Source organism: Thamnophis elegans, chromosome 1 (genome assembly GCF_009769535.1).
Source record: "Thamnophis elegans isolate rThaEle1 chromosome 1, rThaEle1.pri, whole genome shotgun sequence".
Classification (NCBI taxonomy): domain Eukaryota; kingdom Metazoa; phylum Chordata; class Lepidosauria; order Squamata; family Colubridae; genus Thamnophis; species Thamnophis elegans.
In genome coordinates, this window is record NC_045541.1 from 84,016,146 (window position 1) to 84,030,624 (window position 14,479).

General features: G+C 36.9%; 1 protein-coding gene across 11 annotated transcripts in view; it reads left to right on the forward strand.

The window, feature by feature from the left end:
* SOX6 (SRY-box transcription factor 6) overlaps positions 1 to 14,479 on the forward strand; it is a 469,113-nt gene that overhangs the window by 436,473 nt on the left and 18,161 nt on the right. For 7 of the 11 annotated variants that reach the window (XM_032222712.1, XM_032222721.1, XM_032222668.1 and 4 more), the window contains 2 exons: positions 1,460 to 1,585; positions 3,726 to 3,834. In XM_032222712.1, coding sequence (XP_032078603.1) covers positions 1,460 to 1,585; positions 3,726 to 3,834 — 235 coding nt within the window. The remainder of the gene's footprint in view (positions 1 to 1,459; positions 1,586 to 3,725; positions 3,835 to 14,479) is intronic. The other 4 variants (XM_032222703.1, XM_032222735.1, XM_032222750.1 and 1 more) reach the window with 1 other exon arrangement.

Sequence of the window (14,479 nt, forward strand, 5' to 3'; positions counted from 1 at the left end):
TTTCACTCAGAGAGCATGCTCAGAGCTTTGAGAAGTATGTTATATTATAATGAGCAAAACTAAGTCCATAGTATGCATAGTAGAATACATGGGCGTGAAATATGACTTCTACAAAACACATGATGTTGGAAGCTATGTCATATTTATCCATCTGTACCTTTATACAACCCAGGACATTTTACTTTACTTTTATATATTTATTTTTATGGCCTTACATACTTAGAAAGTAATATAGAATCTGTCAGGACAATACAATGACTACACTTTTGCTAAGATATATTTGATATCTGGATGGGTAGTTTGCTAGTTGTCTTCATTTAAAATAATTTGCTTAATTTAACTCAGTTTAAAATGCTATTATTTACCTAAATTGTGTTGCCTCAGATATTCACATATATTTGTACAGACCAATATAATTCTATTGAAATCATTTTTCTTTTTTATTTATTTTCTATAAAATAGAAAAACTGTAAAATAGCTGCTATTGTTTTTAAGTGGAAAAATGAATGCCGGCATCTACAAAAAAAAAATACAGAAAGAATTATTATAGTATTAAATTTCCCCTTCAAAAATGGCACATTGATGATTATTAAAGAATCATAAAACACCTTGATTCTTTTAGTTATTATCATGCAAGTTTCTCTTCCTTTCAGTTCTGTGCTTTATCTTGTAATTTTTCCTTTCCTTCCTGAATGTCAAAATATTGATATTCTTTCAGAAACTTTCTTTTTTAACACAGAATATTTTCTGGAGAGAATCAAATAGAATGAATGACTAGAAAGATATTTCAAATATGCATACTATGATACAGAGAAGGTTCTGTTGATTTCTTTTTTAAAAGTAGAATCATTTTTCCTTTTCTTCATATTAATCAAACTGAAGTTCTTTTACCAGGAAAAACTCAGGTACCCTGTTAGGACATTTTATGGAAAGATTCCTGCCTTAGTAGGGCAGGTTTAAATCTCCTGGGTGTTACGTAGGAGAATAGATAAATAGAGGGGATGGCAAAATGCAATTGCATTGATATGGTACTGAGGGTTCATAGGGGATCCAAACTCTTTGAGGAATAAGCAACAAAAGTAAGTTGGGACACTTGATCAAGCAGCATTTGCCAGGGTTGTGTGTCAGTTGTTCTGGGCTTTCTGATTCAAGAACCTCCTGGTCCCAGATTGTCAAAGACTCATCCGTTCTAGGCTAATAAAACCATCTGGTCTGTCAAACTAGAAGTAATGCAAATGCAGTTCATCCTGGACAATGCTAGCATTTATATAATGGCAAGGTGTTTAGTATTATATTGCCCTGCTCTAAAAAATAAATAAATAGCATTTTAAAGTGAGGAAATCCTGTCTGAATTCTTGGAGAAATATAGAAATAGGCAGAGGAAGAGAAAATAAGGTTGTTCCTAATATATTGGGAATTTATCACCCATTCCCCTTTCTTGTTTTTTCTTTTGAAACAGATAAGGGATAATTATCTTCCTTTCTTCATGGAAGATATAAAAAAGGCCTCCGTGGTCCTGAAAGGATGCAGTATTCCCCCGAAAAATAGAAAGACTCTCTGGAGAACTGGTGGAGAGAGAATAGAGGTAGTACCTTCAAGGGACTGTTTGTCAGCCATTGTGTTTTAATCATTGCTTTGTTGATCAATAATCTGATTTGTACTTTGAAATGGAATATGCGCATGACAATGCAGTGTTTCTGCTTTGGCTGAGGAGAGTAGAAGCCATGGGATACTGCATGTGTGAAAGGATCACACATTTTGGCAGGCTTGGTGTGACTGTGATTAGATATGAATGCTGGAAAAGAGAGATGGGACAACCAGCATTTGCTTTCCTTGGAACGTGCACAGATTGAGGGAACCTTGTCAAGATGAGCTGCGGGCAACATTGCATGATGCCTCATGCCCTGTTCTACCATTGAGGCTGCATACTTATAGACTAGGTGCTGTTTTGGCCAGTGTAGGATAGCAGAAGGATGGTTCATGAAGTTCATCTTAAGGCACAGATACAGCATATTGTTAGATGCTGGAAGCCCAGGTTGTGACACTTATTATAATTATACTGGTTTCCACTAAATGTCCATATTAAACTAGAAGTAATAGTAGTTCTGGGATACCTGCAGGGCAACCTTGTTCATACCACATAATGACCCAACTTTGTATTCACATATGAGACCAATTAAGACGTTGTTCTTTGCTTGTAGTACCCAGTTGTTGTGACTTGTGATGAAAAAAAATCTTATATTTAGTTGGATTTTTTTTTCCTGGGGGGGACGAGAGGGAGAGGGAGGGAGGGAGAAAGGAAAAAAAGAAAAAAAGAGAAGTACACCAGTTTGGTGTAGTGGTTAGGCTAGAAACCAGAAGACTGTAAGTTCTAGTCTTGCCTTATACATGAAAGTCGACTGAGGACTTTGGGCCAGTCACTATCCCTCAACCCAACAAACCTCACAGAGTGCTTGTTGTTGTTGTGGGAAAAGTAGAAGGAAAGAGGATTGGGTGTGTTTCTTGCCTTCAGTTTACACACACACACACACATACACACACACACATTCTGTATATCTGCTGCTGCTGAAAATATTTACTAATCTACCAATGCTCCACCAAATGATTACAGAGCATTTATTAATAAACAGAATCAGTATTAAGAGAGTTGAGCAAATGACTCTGACGTTCTGGAAATTTTAAGTCTGTTCTTTATTTTTTAACAGCAACATCAAGCTGTTGCTTGATAACATAACTGTTTTCTTTCTAGTGTCTAATATCTAGTATCTAATATCTAATATGCCCAATGCAATATTAGCTCACCAAACAATAGAGAGAAGAGCAATCAGCACTGTTTTGCTGTGTAATATGTGAGGTTTAACAAATATATCCTGTGAACAAAACCAAAAACTGATAATTCAAGTCTGTGATGATGTGACATGCACACATAATGGCATGTTCAGGTTTGAGAGGTACCCCAAAGGCATAGGAAAACCCTACTGTGTTTTTGCATGAAAGTAGTATATAACAGTCAGTTACAAAAAGTGAGAAAATATAATGTTGCCATACAATTGTTGAGTTTTTGCCCCCTGGTATGAGGTAACCCTGGTTGATATCAACCTATATATTGATTATTGTTTTAGTTCTGCAGTTTTACCATATATGTTTTCAGCACTCAAGTTTTATGTTTTTCAAGGAAGAAACACTGTCATCTCTTTTTCTTCATAGCCTTTTTTTTTTAAAAAAATATCCCATGGAGGTTTAGCTCAAATTCCTAGGCAAAATAATAGCACTATTTCTGTCATCTAGTATTCCTTTTTTGAAATACTTGTCTTTGAAATCCTCTTGCATAAAATTCATGCTTGCATTTCTCAAGGGTGCCTCTGCAAATTCAGATCTCTAGGACTAGGATGTTGATTGTGCTACTGGTTATTTTTTTCCCACCAAATTAGTCGGAAGTTTTAATAGAAAGTCCTTTCCAAGTCCTGAACTTTAGTATTTCTGAAATGCAAGTCATTTAGGAAAGGTTAATTATTAACTGTTGCTTGGCAGTGATTTCTGAAATTTCAGTTTTAATCCTGTCATAATCACAATAATATCCTACACTTGGTTGAACTGAATTGATTGTTGGAAGCTGCACTTATAATTTGGCAAGTGCATGCATAATCAGAGGTCAAGAAAGCACTGGAAATGAAACATATGTGAACACTTTAAAAAAGCTGAATGTTGTCCTTTTTCTTTGGCAGGAAAGAACACGCTTTGAGAATTTAGGCCCACAGCTATCAGGGAAACCCAGTGAAGATGGAAAGCTAGGTCCAGGAGTCATTGATCTTACAAGGCCAGAAGATGCAGAAGGTGAGTTATTGAAATAAATGGATTGAACTGATGAGCACTATTTTCTTTCATCACTTTAAGGTCAAAATCTTAAATAATACTGCAGCTAATCCTGTCTGTCTACATTTGAAGCATAGATTCCTGTGTCGTGTGCAAGCATAAAGTCTGATTTTAAAATAGTACCACACAATATGCACTTTCTGGTTTGTTACTAGGAAGCTACTACAACTGTTCTTACCAAGATATCCTAGGTTCAATTCATCTGTTATTTGTTATGATCCATATCAAATTAAAATAGCTATTGAGTATAATCAGATTTTATATGCAAATAACATTCATGTCTATGAGTTCCTTTTTTTCTTATTGTGCTCTAGATATAGTGGATGAACATGTACTGTGAGAAAGTAATTTTATTTAAGATATGGGGAATATAGTCATCTGTCACCTCCATATGTGTTGGGAGATTGTCTTCATCTGCTGTTCTATATGTGAATAAATGTAAAGAAATAATATTATTGAGCTGAATTATATAGGCAGAGACCACAAAAGATCACTTTCCTGTGGAAGTCAACATTTCATAGAAGATTGGAAGGGCCCTTTCAGATAATTGAATCCAACTGCTAATTTTGGGCAGAAGTCCAGATTGAAGCATCCCAGACAAACCCCAATTTTCACTTCAGTACATTTGCTAAAAGGAACGAATGACTTTTCTGTATAATTGGTTCAAGTGCTACAATGCTCTTACTTTAGGGCGTAGGATTCATTGGTAAGTATTAGTGAGGTCATCTGAATGGATATTAGTGCACTTTTTAACATACATTTTAATTAGAGTAATGACGAAAGTATGAAGTGAATTATTCAATCCATTACTTGACTGCAAAATTAATTACAATGAAGTTTTAATCTTCAGATGAAATATAAGAATGTTGATAACTAATTGATTAGATGTACATAACTTTTTTGTGAAAATGTTACTTTCACTGGTTGATAGCTCCAGTTCTGTTTATATCAGTGGAAACCTTCCCATTGATTTCAGTAATTAAAGACTCTGCACCATAGTGTATATTTAAATTAGTTATTTGATTGATCAGTTAAAGACATTGCCATTAATCAACTAAAAGCCTTTAATTGGTTGACAGGTCTATTGGAAATACTGTTTATAAATGACCATGTCAATCATATTTTAGGATGAATTTCTATGTCAATAGAAGTACTTAATTTTGATTTCTTAAATTCTTACTGTTATTGAAGTTTACAGAATAATAAAATAACAATATACAGAACAATACAGAAATACTCTCACCTCATCCTTTTATTTTGTTTTGACATGGCAAAATATTATTGAGGAGGAAAATTTTTAAATTTATCAGTTCTTGCTGATAAAGTGAAACAAATTGGGGTTTCTCTTGATTTATTATTTTCTTTTCTTTCACCCTTCACTTATGATGAATGAAAAATTAGGAAGATTATGCTCTGGGCATTACTATTGAGCATATGGACATTCCGTTTCATTGGAGAACATTCTTTAAAGGGTATCTTCTTCAAATGCAGCAGAAGCAGCTGTGTAGAAGTATAGTTCAATTGCTATGGGTCAGCTTCTTTCTGGAGACAGGCAGAAACCATAATATTATTCATTTTGGCAAGTCTTGAATCAGTCCAACACAACATCTTATATCTAGAAATTTAAATAGTGTGCATATTCCAACCCCCTGCTTAGGCAGGAACCCTACACCTCTTCAGACAAATGTTTATCCAACATCATCTTAAAACCTTCCCGTGTTGCAGCATTCACAACTTCTGGAGACAAGTAGTTCCACTGATTAATTGTCCTAATTGTCAGGAAAATTCTCCTTAGTTCTAGATTGCTTGTGTCCTTGATTGGTTTCCACCCATTGCTTCTTGTCCTTCCGCTCAGGTGCTTTGGAGAATAGCTTGACTCTCTCTTCTTTGTGGCAGCCCCTGAGATATTGGAACACTGCTATCATGTCTCCCCTAGTCCTCCTTTTTATCAAACTAGACATACTCAGTTCCTGCAGCTGTTCTTTATACATTTCAGCCTCCATTCCCTAATCAACTTTGTTGATCTTCTCTGCACTCTTTCTAGAGTCTTTACATTGTGGCAACCAAAACGGGATGCAGTATTCCAAGTGTGGCCTTACCAAGGCATTATAAAGTGGTATTAAGACTTCACGTGATCTTGCATCTTGCTTCTGGTTTTTCTGTACAATCTGCTATTCACTTTTGAAGAGGGGAAGCCAAATATTTTTCCTTGCTGGCTTCTCATTTGTACCATTTTGTCCCACACTGTAATCTAATAACAATTATGGGGAGTGTGTGCTGACTTTTATTGTACAGATTGTGAGACCAAGTTCTTTTTAAAAGAAGGTACTTCCAATTTCATATATGTACTAGGAGATAAATCTATATTCTTTTCATGAATTTTATTTTTGTGGCAATAAAATGCTTTTATTGGCAGGACAGCTGAACCAATTTAGAAGCTCTTTTCCAGTTGCCATGCACTCTTCACTATTCCCATCAGACTCTGCTGATGTACTCAGAGCATTATTTAGTTTTTTTCAGGTCTGTTGCCCAGCAGGAAGAAAAAATATTTTATTTTCCATTTGAAAATTTTACTTACTTCAAGTCCCCTATATATCAAAACTTTACAATGAGAAATGAAAAAGAAATGGCACATGGTCAGATGGCCAGAAAGCTGGTATCATTTAACATTGGTTCATTGTGAGGAATGGGAAAAGAACCAGTTCAAGTTAGTTCCATTTCCTGCTCAGATTATGAGTAAACTTGAATTTGTAGGCAGAACAATGAAAAGTGTCATACTCAAGTAACAAAAGGCACAGCTGCGGTCAGAATGTGAACAGCCTTCAACTTGTAAAAGAAAAAAACAAAAGAATTTCCCCTTGAAAAGCAAAATAGGTTTCTGAAAATCTATGAGGGGGAGAAAGGGAAAAGAGAGGGGGAAAGTGTGTGAACCAATCTCTGAGTTCTATGCAAATCAATCAATTGTGGCAGCCCACCAGAAAAAAGCCAAAATTGTGAGGTAAATTGTTTAACACCCTCCTAAGATGACTTGTAAGCAGCGGAAAGTACATGGATGACAAAGCAAACCCCACCGCTCCACTTCTGTGACAGTGTTTCATAAAATACAGAAGAAAGAATGTCTCTTGCAGCCAGTATCTGTCACAGATAAATATTTAGGAGAGTTGCTATGACAGTTAGGAGAGCAAACAAGGGAGCAAGGGAGGAAAGGTATCACGAGACAGAAAAAGACAAAGACATTTTTCTAGAAAGAATGCTGACAAACCAGCCCGTGGTGACTTGGTCCTTTGTTCTCCATACACTCTTCTCCTGTCCTATCATAAAGGATTCACAATGTCAGTCCAACTACCAACATTATTTTAAAGTATTTGATATAAAAGAATGCAGGCATCTTTTATTGAAGAACGTACCCAGGAACTATTTCCTTTTGAGCTCTACAGCACTTCAAATGAGTGACAATTGGGGAAAGCAACAATTGCCTCCCTGGGACATTGAGGATATTGGCACTGGACATTTCAAAATTTTGGCTTTGCTTCTCCTTCTTTTTTTTGACAACAAAATTGATTCTTGAGCCAAGTTGTAATGCCAAAAGAAACAATACAAGACACAGCTGTATATGGAGAGACAGACTCTAAAGTCTGAGCTTTTCTGAAACAAACATTGTATTTTGGGGGAGGGTGGGTACATCTGTTACAAACAGGTGTACTGGAATATACTTGGATAGATTTTGTTATGTGTGTATACATACGAAGCAGCATGTATCATGAATCTTAACAGAAAAGTTAGTTGAAACATGAACATGTGTTTCTTCTGTGGGGATTGTTTTTAGAGGGAAAAGTGTTATACAGGTAGTCCTCAACTTATGACTACAATTGAGCCCAAAATTCCTATTGCTAAGCAATAGGTTAAATGAGTTTTGCCCCATTTTTCTTGCCACAGTTATTAAGCGAATCACTGCAGTTGATAAATTAGTAACATGGTTAAGTGAATTTGACTTTGCTTGTCAGAAAGTTGCAAAAGATGGTCACATGGTCCAGGGACACCACAACAGTCATAAATACATGCCAGTTGCCAAGCGTCTGAATTTTGATCATGTGACTACTTGGGTGCTGCAATGATTGTTAACTGTGAAAAATGGCCTTAAGTCACTTTTTTCAGTGCCTTTGTTCCTTGAACAGTCACTAAACAAATGGCTGTAAGTTGAAGACTATATATCTTCCTTGTAAGAGAAGTTTTAAAAATTTCTATTTTTTTTTAACTGCACTGTAAAACACAGAGTGCAATTGATTAGAATGTGGGAGAGTTTTTCTTCAACAATTGTCATTATAAATTTATATTTTTTCACTCCATGATTTGATTAAAAGCACAAGGGGATCATTAGTGTCATTTCCTCTTCTTGCTTTGCCATACTATAGAGACAGCAACTGTAATGGTATGCATATAAAGTTTTCCCGAGATTAGAAATAATGATTCCCTATAACCGTGATGGCGAACCTATGGCACGCCTGCCAGAGATGGCACGCACAGCCCTTTCTGCTGGCACATGCGATGTCACCCCAGCTGAGATCTCTGGCGTTTCTTTTGTGAGCTTCTATTTCCTTAAAAACAGAAGCTCACAAAAGAAAAAGATCTCACCTCTTGCTGCACTGCTGGTGTTGGGATGCCCTGCCTCCCACAAGCCAGCTCGCCTTCGGGTCACTGCTGCGCATCCACACATGCAAACATTCATGCATGTCCACACATGTGCATGTTCATGCATGTCTGTGTATGAGCACATTCGCACATGTCTACGTATGCACACATTTACATGCGCACCTTTCAATTTGGGCTTGCAAGTGCGTGCAGTTTGTGACTCGGTGCCTAAAAGGTTCGCCATCACTGCCCTAAAATCAAAACACAAGGGAACTTGAGAATTATCCAAAAACCAAGTTTGGAAAATAATTCAGGTAGGATAATACAAATCTCTACAGGAATGTCATTCTATAAGGCAAGTGCAATGACCAAGAAATATAGGTAGTCCTCCACTTACAATAGTTCATTTAGTGACCATTCAAAGTTACAACAGCACTGAAAAATGTGACTTATGACCATTTTTCACAGTTACGACCTTTGCAACATTCCCCACGATCAAGTGATTAAAATTCAGATGCTTGGCAATTGATTCATATGTATGAGCCTTGCTGTGTCCCAAAATCATGTGATCATCTTTTGTGACCTTCTGATAAGCAGAGTCAATGAAGAAACCAGATTCACTTAATAACCAGGTTACTAACATATCAACTGCAGTGATCCATTTAACAACTGCAGCAAGAAGGGTTGTAAAATGGGGCAAAATTCACTTAACAAATATGTCACTTAACAACATAAATTTTGGGCTCAATTGTATTCGTAAGTTGAGGACTACCTGTGCACTTTTTGAATCCCACATACCTTATGACATTGGTTGATGAGACCCAAAGTATACCCACCCTTCCTAACATCACCGGACAGACACAAATATACAAAGACAAGCCATTACTTCAGTATACAGCTATTCATTATGCAATGAAGATCTTCACAGTAAATAATCAGCATGATGAATTGCACCCAATAGACAATTGGTGGCCACTGTAATTCATTAAACAGTGAGGGCACTTGGGCATACTTGGCACATCCACCATTGCCCATGTCACTGCATTCAGGGCCAGTTGCTGTTTGTTGGGAAGAGAGACATTTCAAAATAATCTCTGTGTAGAACTTTACACAAATCCAGTCAGGTGACCATAGGTGTGGTGGAATGTAGTCTGGATTCCCAGGTGGGCAGGACTGCATGTGAGAAGGCAAAGAGGCAGTGAAGCATAAAAAGTTTGGTTGGAGGAAGAAAGTTAAGACAGATTCTTCCTAACTGTTTTCAGAGTATCTCTATAGTGATGCAAATAGCTGCTTTAGTTTGATGCAAATTGTTTGCTTTAGTTTCTGTCTATAGCTGAGGGACAATAAAGGAAACTACTCAGAAGTAACTCCACATGTCTTTCTTGGTTCTTGAGGCCTGACAATAAGTGACCGTCTGAAGAGTTTCTTAGTACTAGAATGGGTACAACACATGCACCAAATAAATTCATGCAAAGGCCCTCCCCAGCCAGAACCCATAAAACTTCCATATGTTGAGCCAAGACTTTGTCAGCATCAATTTGTTGGCCTGAGGTCAAGATATATAATTGGATATCATCAGCGTATTGATGATACCTGACCCCAAATTTGCGGATGACCTAACCTAGCAGTTTCATGTAAATGTTAATCAACAACAGAGAGAGTGTTGAGCCCTGTGGCACCCCACAAGCTGGAACTTATGATAAATATTTATATTTGTCTTTTTTAAGTTAGGGAGAAAATTACTTTCTTTCCAAGTAAGTTAGGAAGATGTTTTTTCTCCTTTCCCCAAAGCCCAAAACACAATAATTCTGTGGAGATGATGCTGCCCTCGGTGTGAATGAACCCATTCTCATGAACAAGATGAGAAGGGGAAAGAGCTACCGGTATATTTGACAGTGTGAAACAAATGAAATGCTCAAAAAGGAACTCTAGGATGAGTGGGAAATACATGCTGAAATCTAAAAGGCTAAAATTTCCTTCATTTTGCAAAGCCACGAGCCACATGCATCAACTCACCACAAAGTCATTAGGTCTTTTAAAGCTCAGATGAAAAACATTAACAAATACCACAAAAGGCTTTAGTCTGGCCCCTTTGTTCATTCACATATGGCAGTTTATAACTCCTGCGCCACTTGGGCTGGGTGTTTGTTTAAGCTGCCTCCATCAGAGCAGCCCTGAAAGAACAAAAGACATCTTGAGCGATCCTAAGCAGGAAATGGTCTAATCTAAACATGGCTTGTGACACTATAAGTAGAATAGAAAAGGGAGGGATTGATTAGTCATTAATGCACAATTGACTCCATATGGATACTGCAATAATAAGCTCTTTTTCAGAGCAGTAGCTGCGTTTATTGAATTAGAGGTTTATGTTTCCTCAGAGCTGACCTTAGGGAATTCCCTTTGATTCTTCTTGCTGATGTTTCGGGAGAATGGAGTGTGGCATAGAAAAGAGACCTGTCTACTGTAGCCATGCCGGTTCACAATATCACAATTCAGGGTTGCTTTTTGTGAAAGAAAAAAAAAATTACATGTTTCTTAACTATTCTTTGCCTTGAATGTAGATTCCCTATTTTGCTTCTGTGAAAAAGGAACATATTTCCTTTTCAAACCAATGTTAGTTTGTTATGAATGCTGCTGCTGTTATATTTATTATGATAGTCTTACTTATTTTGATAGATCACTGCCCTGCAAATATTCCATAGTCTAGAAATTTTAAATAAATTAATATGGTTTGCCTAAATACTAGTAAAGATTGAAAACATCAGTCATAAACTTGTGGCTCTTTATCCAGGAATCCCAACTAATTATTACTTTCTTTAAAAGAATAGGCTAAAGCTGTCTTATTACCAAATCTGATAATGTTTTCCATCCTGGTACAGTTTAGCTGTATGGGATATCTGGCTCCCAGGATTCACTAGCTAAGGACTATGGACACAGAAATGTAATACATTTAAATAAAAAATATATTATCACATGAGCTTTTGTTGTCATATATGTGCACCAGAACTCTGAAAGAGATACCATATTTTTTGCACTATAAGACACTCCGGACCATAAGACGCACCTAGCTTTTGGGGAGAAAACAAGGCCTCTGCCTCCCAGCATCCATCGATATTCATCTGGCTAGCGTCCTTGCAGCAAACAGCCTGGTCAGCTTCAGCACGTTATTGCAGCTTGATTTAGCATAAGCAGTTGATTGGTGGTTGGATTGATTCCCAGAATACCTGCGATCAGCTGTTCCAGGCTGTGGGGATTGCTGCCATCCTGTTTTTGGCCTCCACATACTCTATTTTCAGCATTTGGAAGTCCCAGTTTTGGCCCATTCCAGGAGTTTCCAGGGATTGTCAAAGCATATTGCCACTTGCCACTGGTGACAGGTAGCAGCAGTGATCGCCAATCACTGCTGCCATCTATTGCCGGTGGTGAGTGACGATAGGTGGCGGTGGCCATCCCCACCTCCTGGAACAGGCTGAAAAGGGATGTGCAGATGCCAAAAACGGGGCACAAAAATGGGGCGTGCGGAGACCAAAAATGGGGCATGTGGAGGCCAAAAATGGAGAGTGCCGAGGCTGAAAATGGAGTGCATGGAGAATGAAAATAGGGCACACGGAGGACAAAAATGGAATGCGCAGAAGGGTGGGGGCCAGCAGGTGCATTGGCAACATTTGCTCTAGAGACGCACAAACATTTCCACCCACCCTTTCTTTTAGGTGGGAAGTGTATCTTATAGTGCAAAAAATACAATGTATACGTGTGTATGTATGCACACACATGCACATGCGGGTGCACACCCACATACACATGCATGCATGCACCCACATCCACATCCAATACTTCTGCATACATTTCATATAAATATTACATAAAGATGTATACAGTAAAAGAAGTCATAACCGTTAAGGCATCACAATATTCTTCATTTTGAATATTTAGGTAACTTTTACCTCCTTAAATTGGAAACTATAAATATGGTATCATTTCCATGAAAGGAGCAAAGAAATCTAAAACAAGGTGGAACCACAGCTAGCACTGTTCTGTTCTTTTGAACTAAATCTTAATACTTTTCTAGTAGTTTCTGAACTTCAGAAAGCTATGCTTTTGTGATTGAATTACAAATAGTACACTGCCATATAGTCTGTTTGTCATAAAAACTACGTTTTGTCATAAAACGTAGTTTGTAAATTTTGTCTTTAACAAATGCATTTTCAACATATTGTTTCGAATTTAATTTTAGAGACTCAACTATGAGTCTTGGAGACTCCAAGTAGTTGGGATGCCATAAAAGCTGTTGTTTGCTACTGGAACACACACACACATGCACACGCGTGCACACACACACACCATATTTTTGAGCCTGAACTAAACTTTTTTCTTTCTTTAACACCAATGTTTCTTCTGATAATTGTTCCCCATTTCTATCTCACTGTTATATTACATACTTTTCTAATGTAGTTCTTGCACACTTTCCCCAACTGAACCCATTTTGATTTTTTTTCTTGATATCATACATACATTTTGTGTTGCAAAGTATATTACAAAAATCTGAGGAGTATTTCAGTGAACAAGTAGAGTCTCCTTCATATATAAATCTCAGCTAGTATAAACTGAGGTAGACTCTAGACCGCATTAACATATATCTCAAAGTTTTCAAAGTGTAATTTAAAGAATTTTTGGCTGATGCTTAAATGCTGTAGCAATTATTTGTAATTTTACAAATAATTTCTTTTTTAGGGGTTATAGATTAAAGTTTGCAAGGAGCAAATATTGATGCTTTTAACTTTTTAACTAAATCACTGCAGCCTTAGTGAAATAACAATGTATCTATGATATAGTAAATATTATAAACAGAAGCACCCTGTCATTTATAATATGCTGAACATCTTCTTATAGTGGTAAGATGTTTAAGAGTATGGGATATTACATGATGGTTAATTATTTGCAGAAGCTCATTTAACACACATTCTTTTGTAGCAGCCCTTAGGCCGAAGCACAAATATTCACTTAAAAATCAAGTAGAGAAGTTCAAGGTTTTACTGCCTTTATTTCCAAATCTTTCAAGTGTAGGCTTGCTCAAGACAGGCAGAGATAGAAGTTGCACAATTTTCTTGGTCTGTTTGTAATTTATAACTCTGATTAAGAATTGTTTCTTAACAAATGAAATAAAATAAATGCCAAGGGAGAGTCTTCTCCTTTTGCTTTAGTAAATGTATCTTGGGATATAATTTCTTCAAATAATTTACAGTTTATATTTCAGCAAATATTTCCGACTGTCTGATTACTCAGAAGTGCAGAAATATGTACTGGTCATTTGCTTGTATTAGATCTGCAAGATTAGACCAAGATGATTGTAAGAACCCGATAAACCAATTCAATGGCTTCAATATGTTTTTGATGAGGAACATTTCTAAAGAAATTGAGACATTGCTTTTCCAATCAGATGATGTTTGTGTTTCTCATATGCTGATTCAGGCTGTCTGGTAACTACCACACAATAGCAGGCTGGGGAGGGGGGTGTATCTAGCCATAGGTATATCTTACCAAAAGACTAGCTGTCATTCCAGCAAAATCTATTGCAAAGACAAATCTTCCCCACTGCCAGATGTATAAACAATATTTTTGCCACTGTGACAGCAAAGCCTTTTGGCTTGATACCATTTTAAGAGCTAACAAAATAGTCAGTCCCAATTAGTATCTTAGCAACACTTTTTTCAAATTTGCTAAGCTTTCAAGAGATTTAAACATAGTTCCACTATATTGCACTAGTTTAAATAGGTTACTAGGGCATGGGTGACTGAAGATGGGCTATCTCTATTCAGGTGTTTGTTCTAGAATTCTATGCTTGTGAAAATCCCTGTTCATCACTATAGATTTCTCAGATTTTCAGGAGTGTCCTCAATCCCATAGAATCCCTGTCTGCAAATGCATTGCATCAGAGAGACTGTGATCTCATCCAAAACAGGATAGATTTGTTCTACTT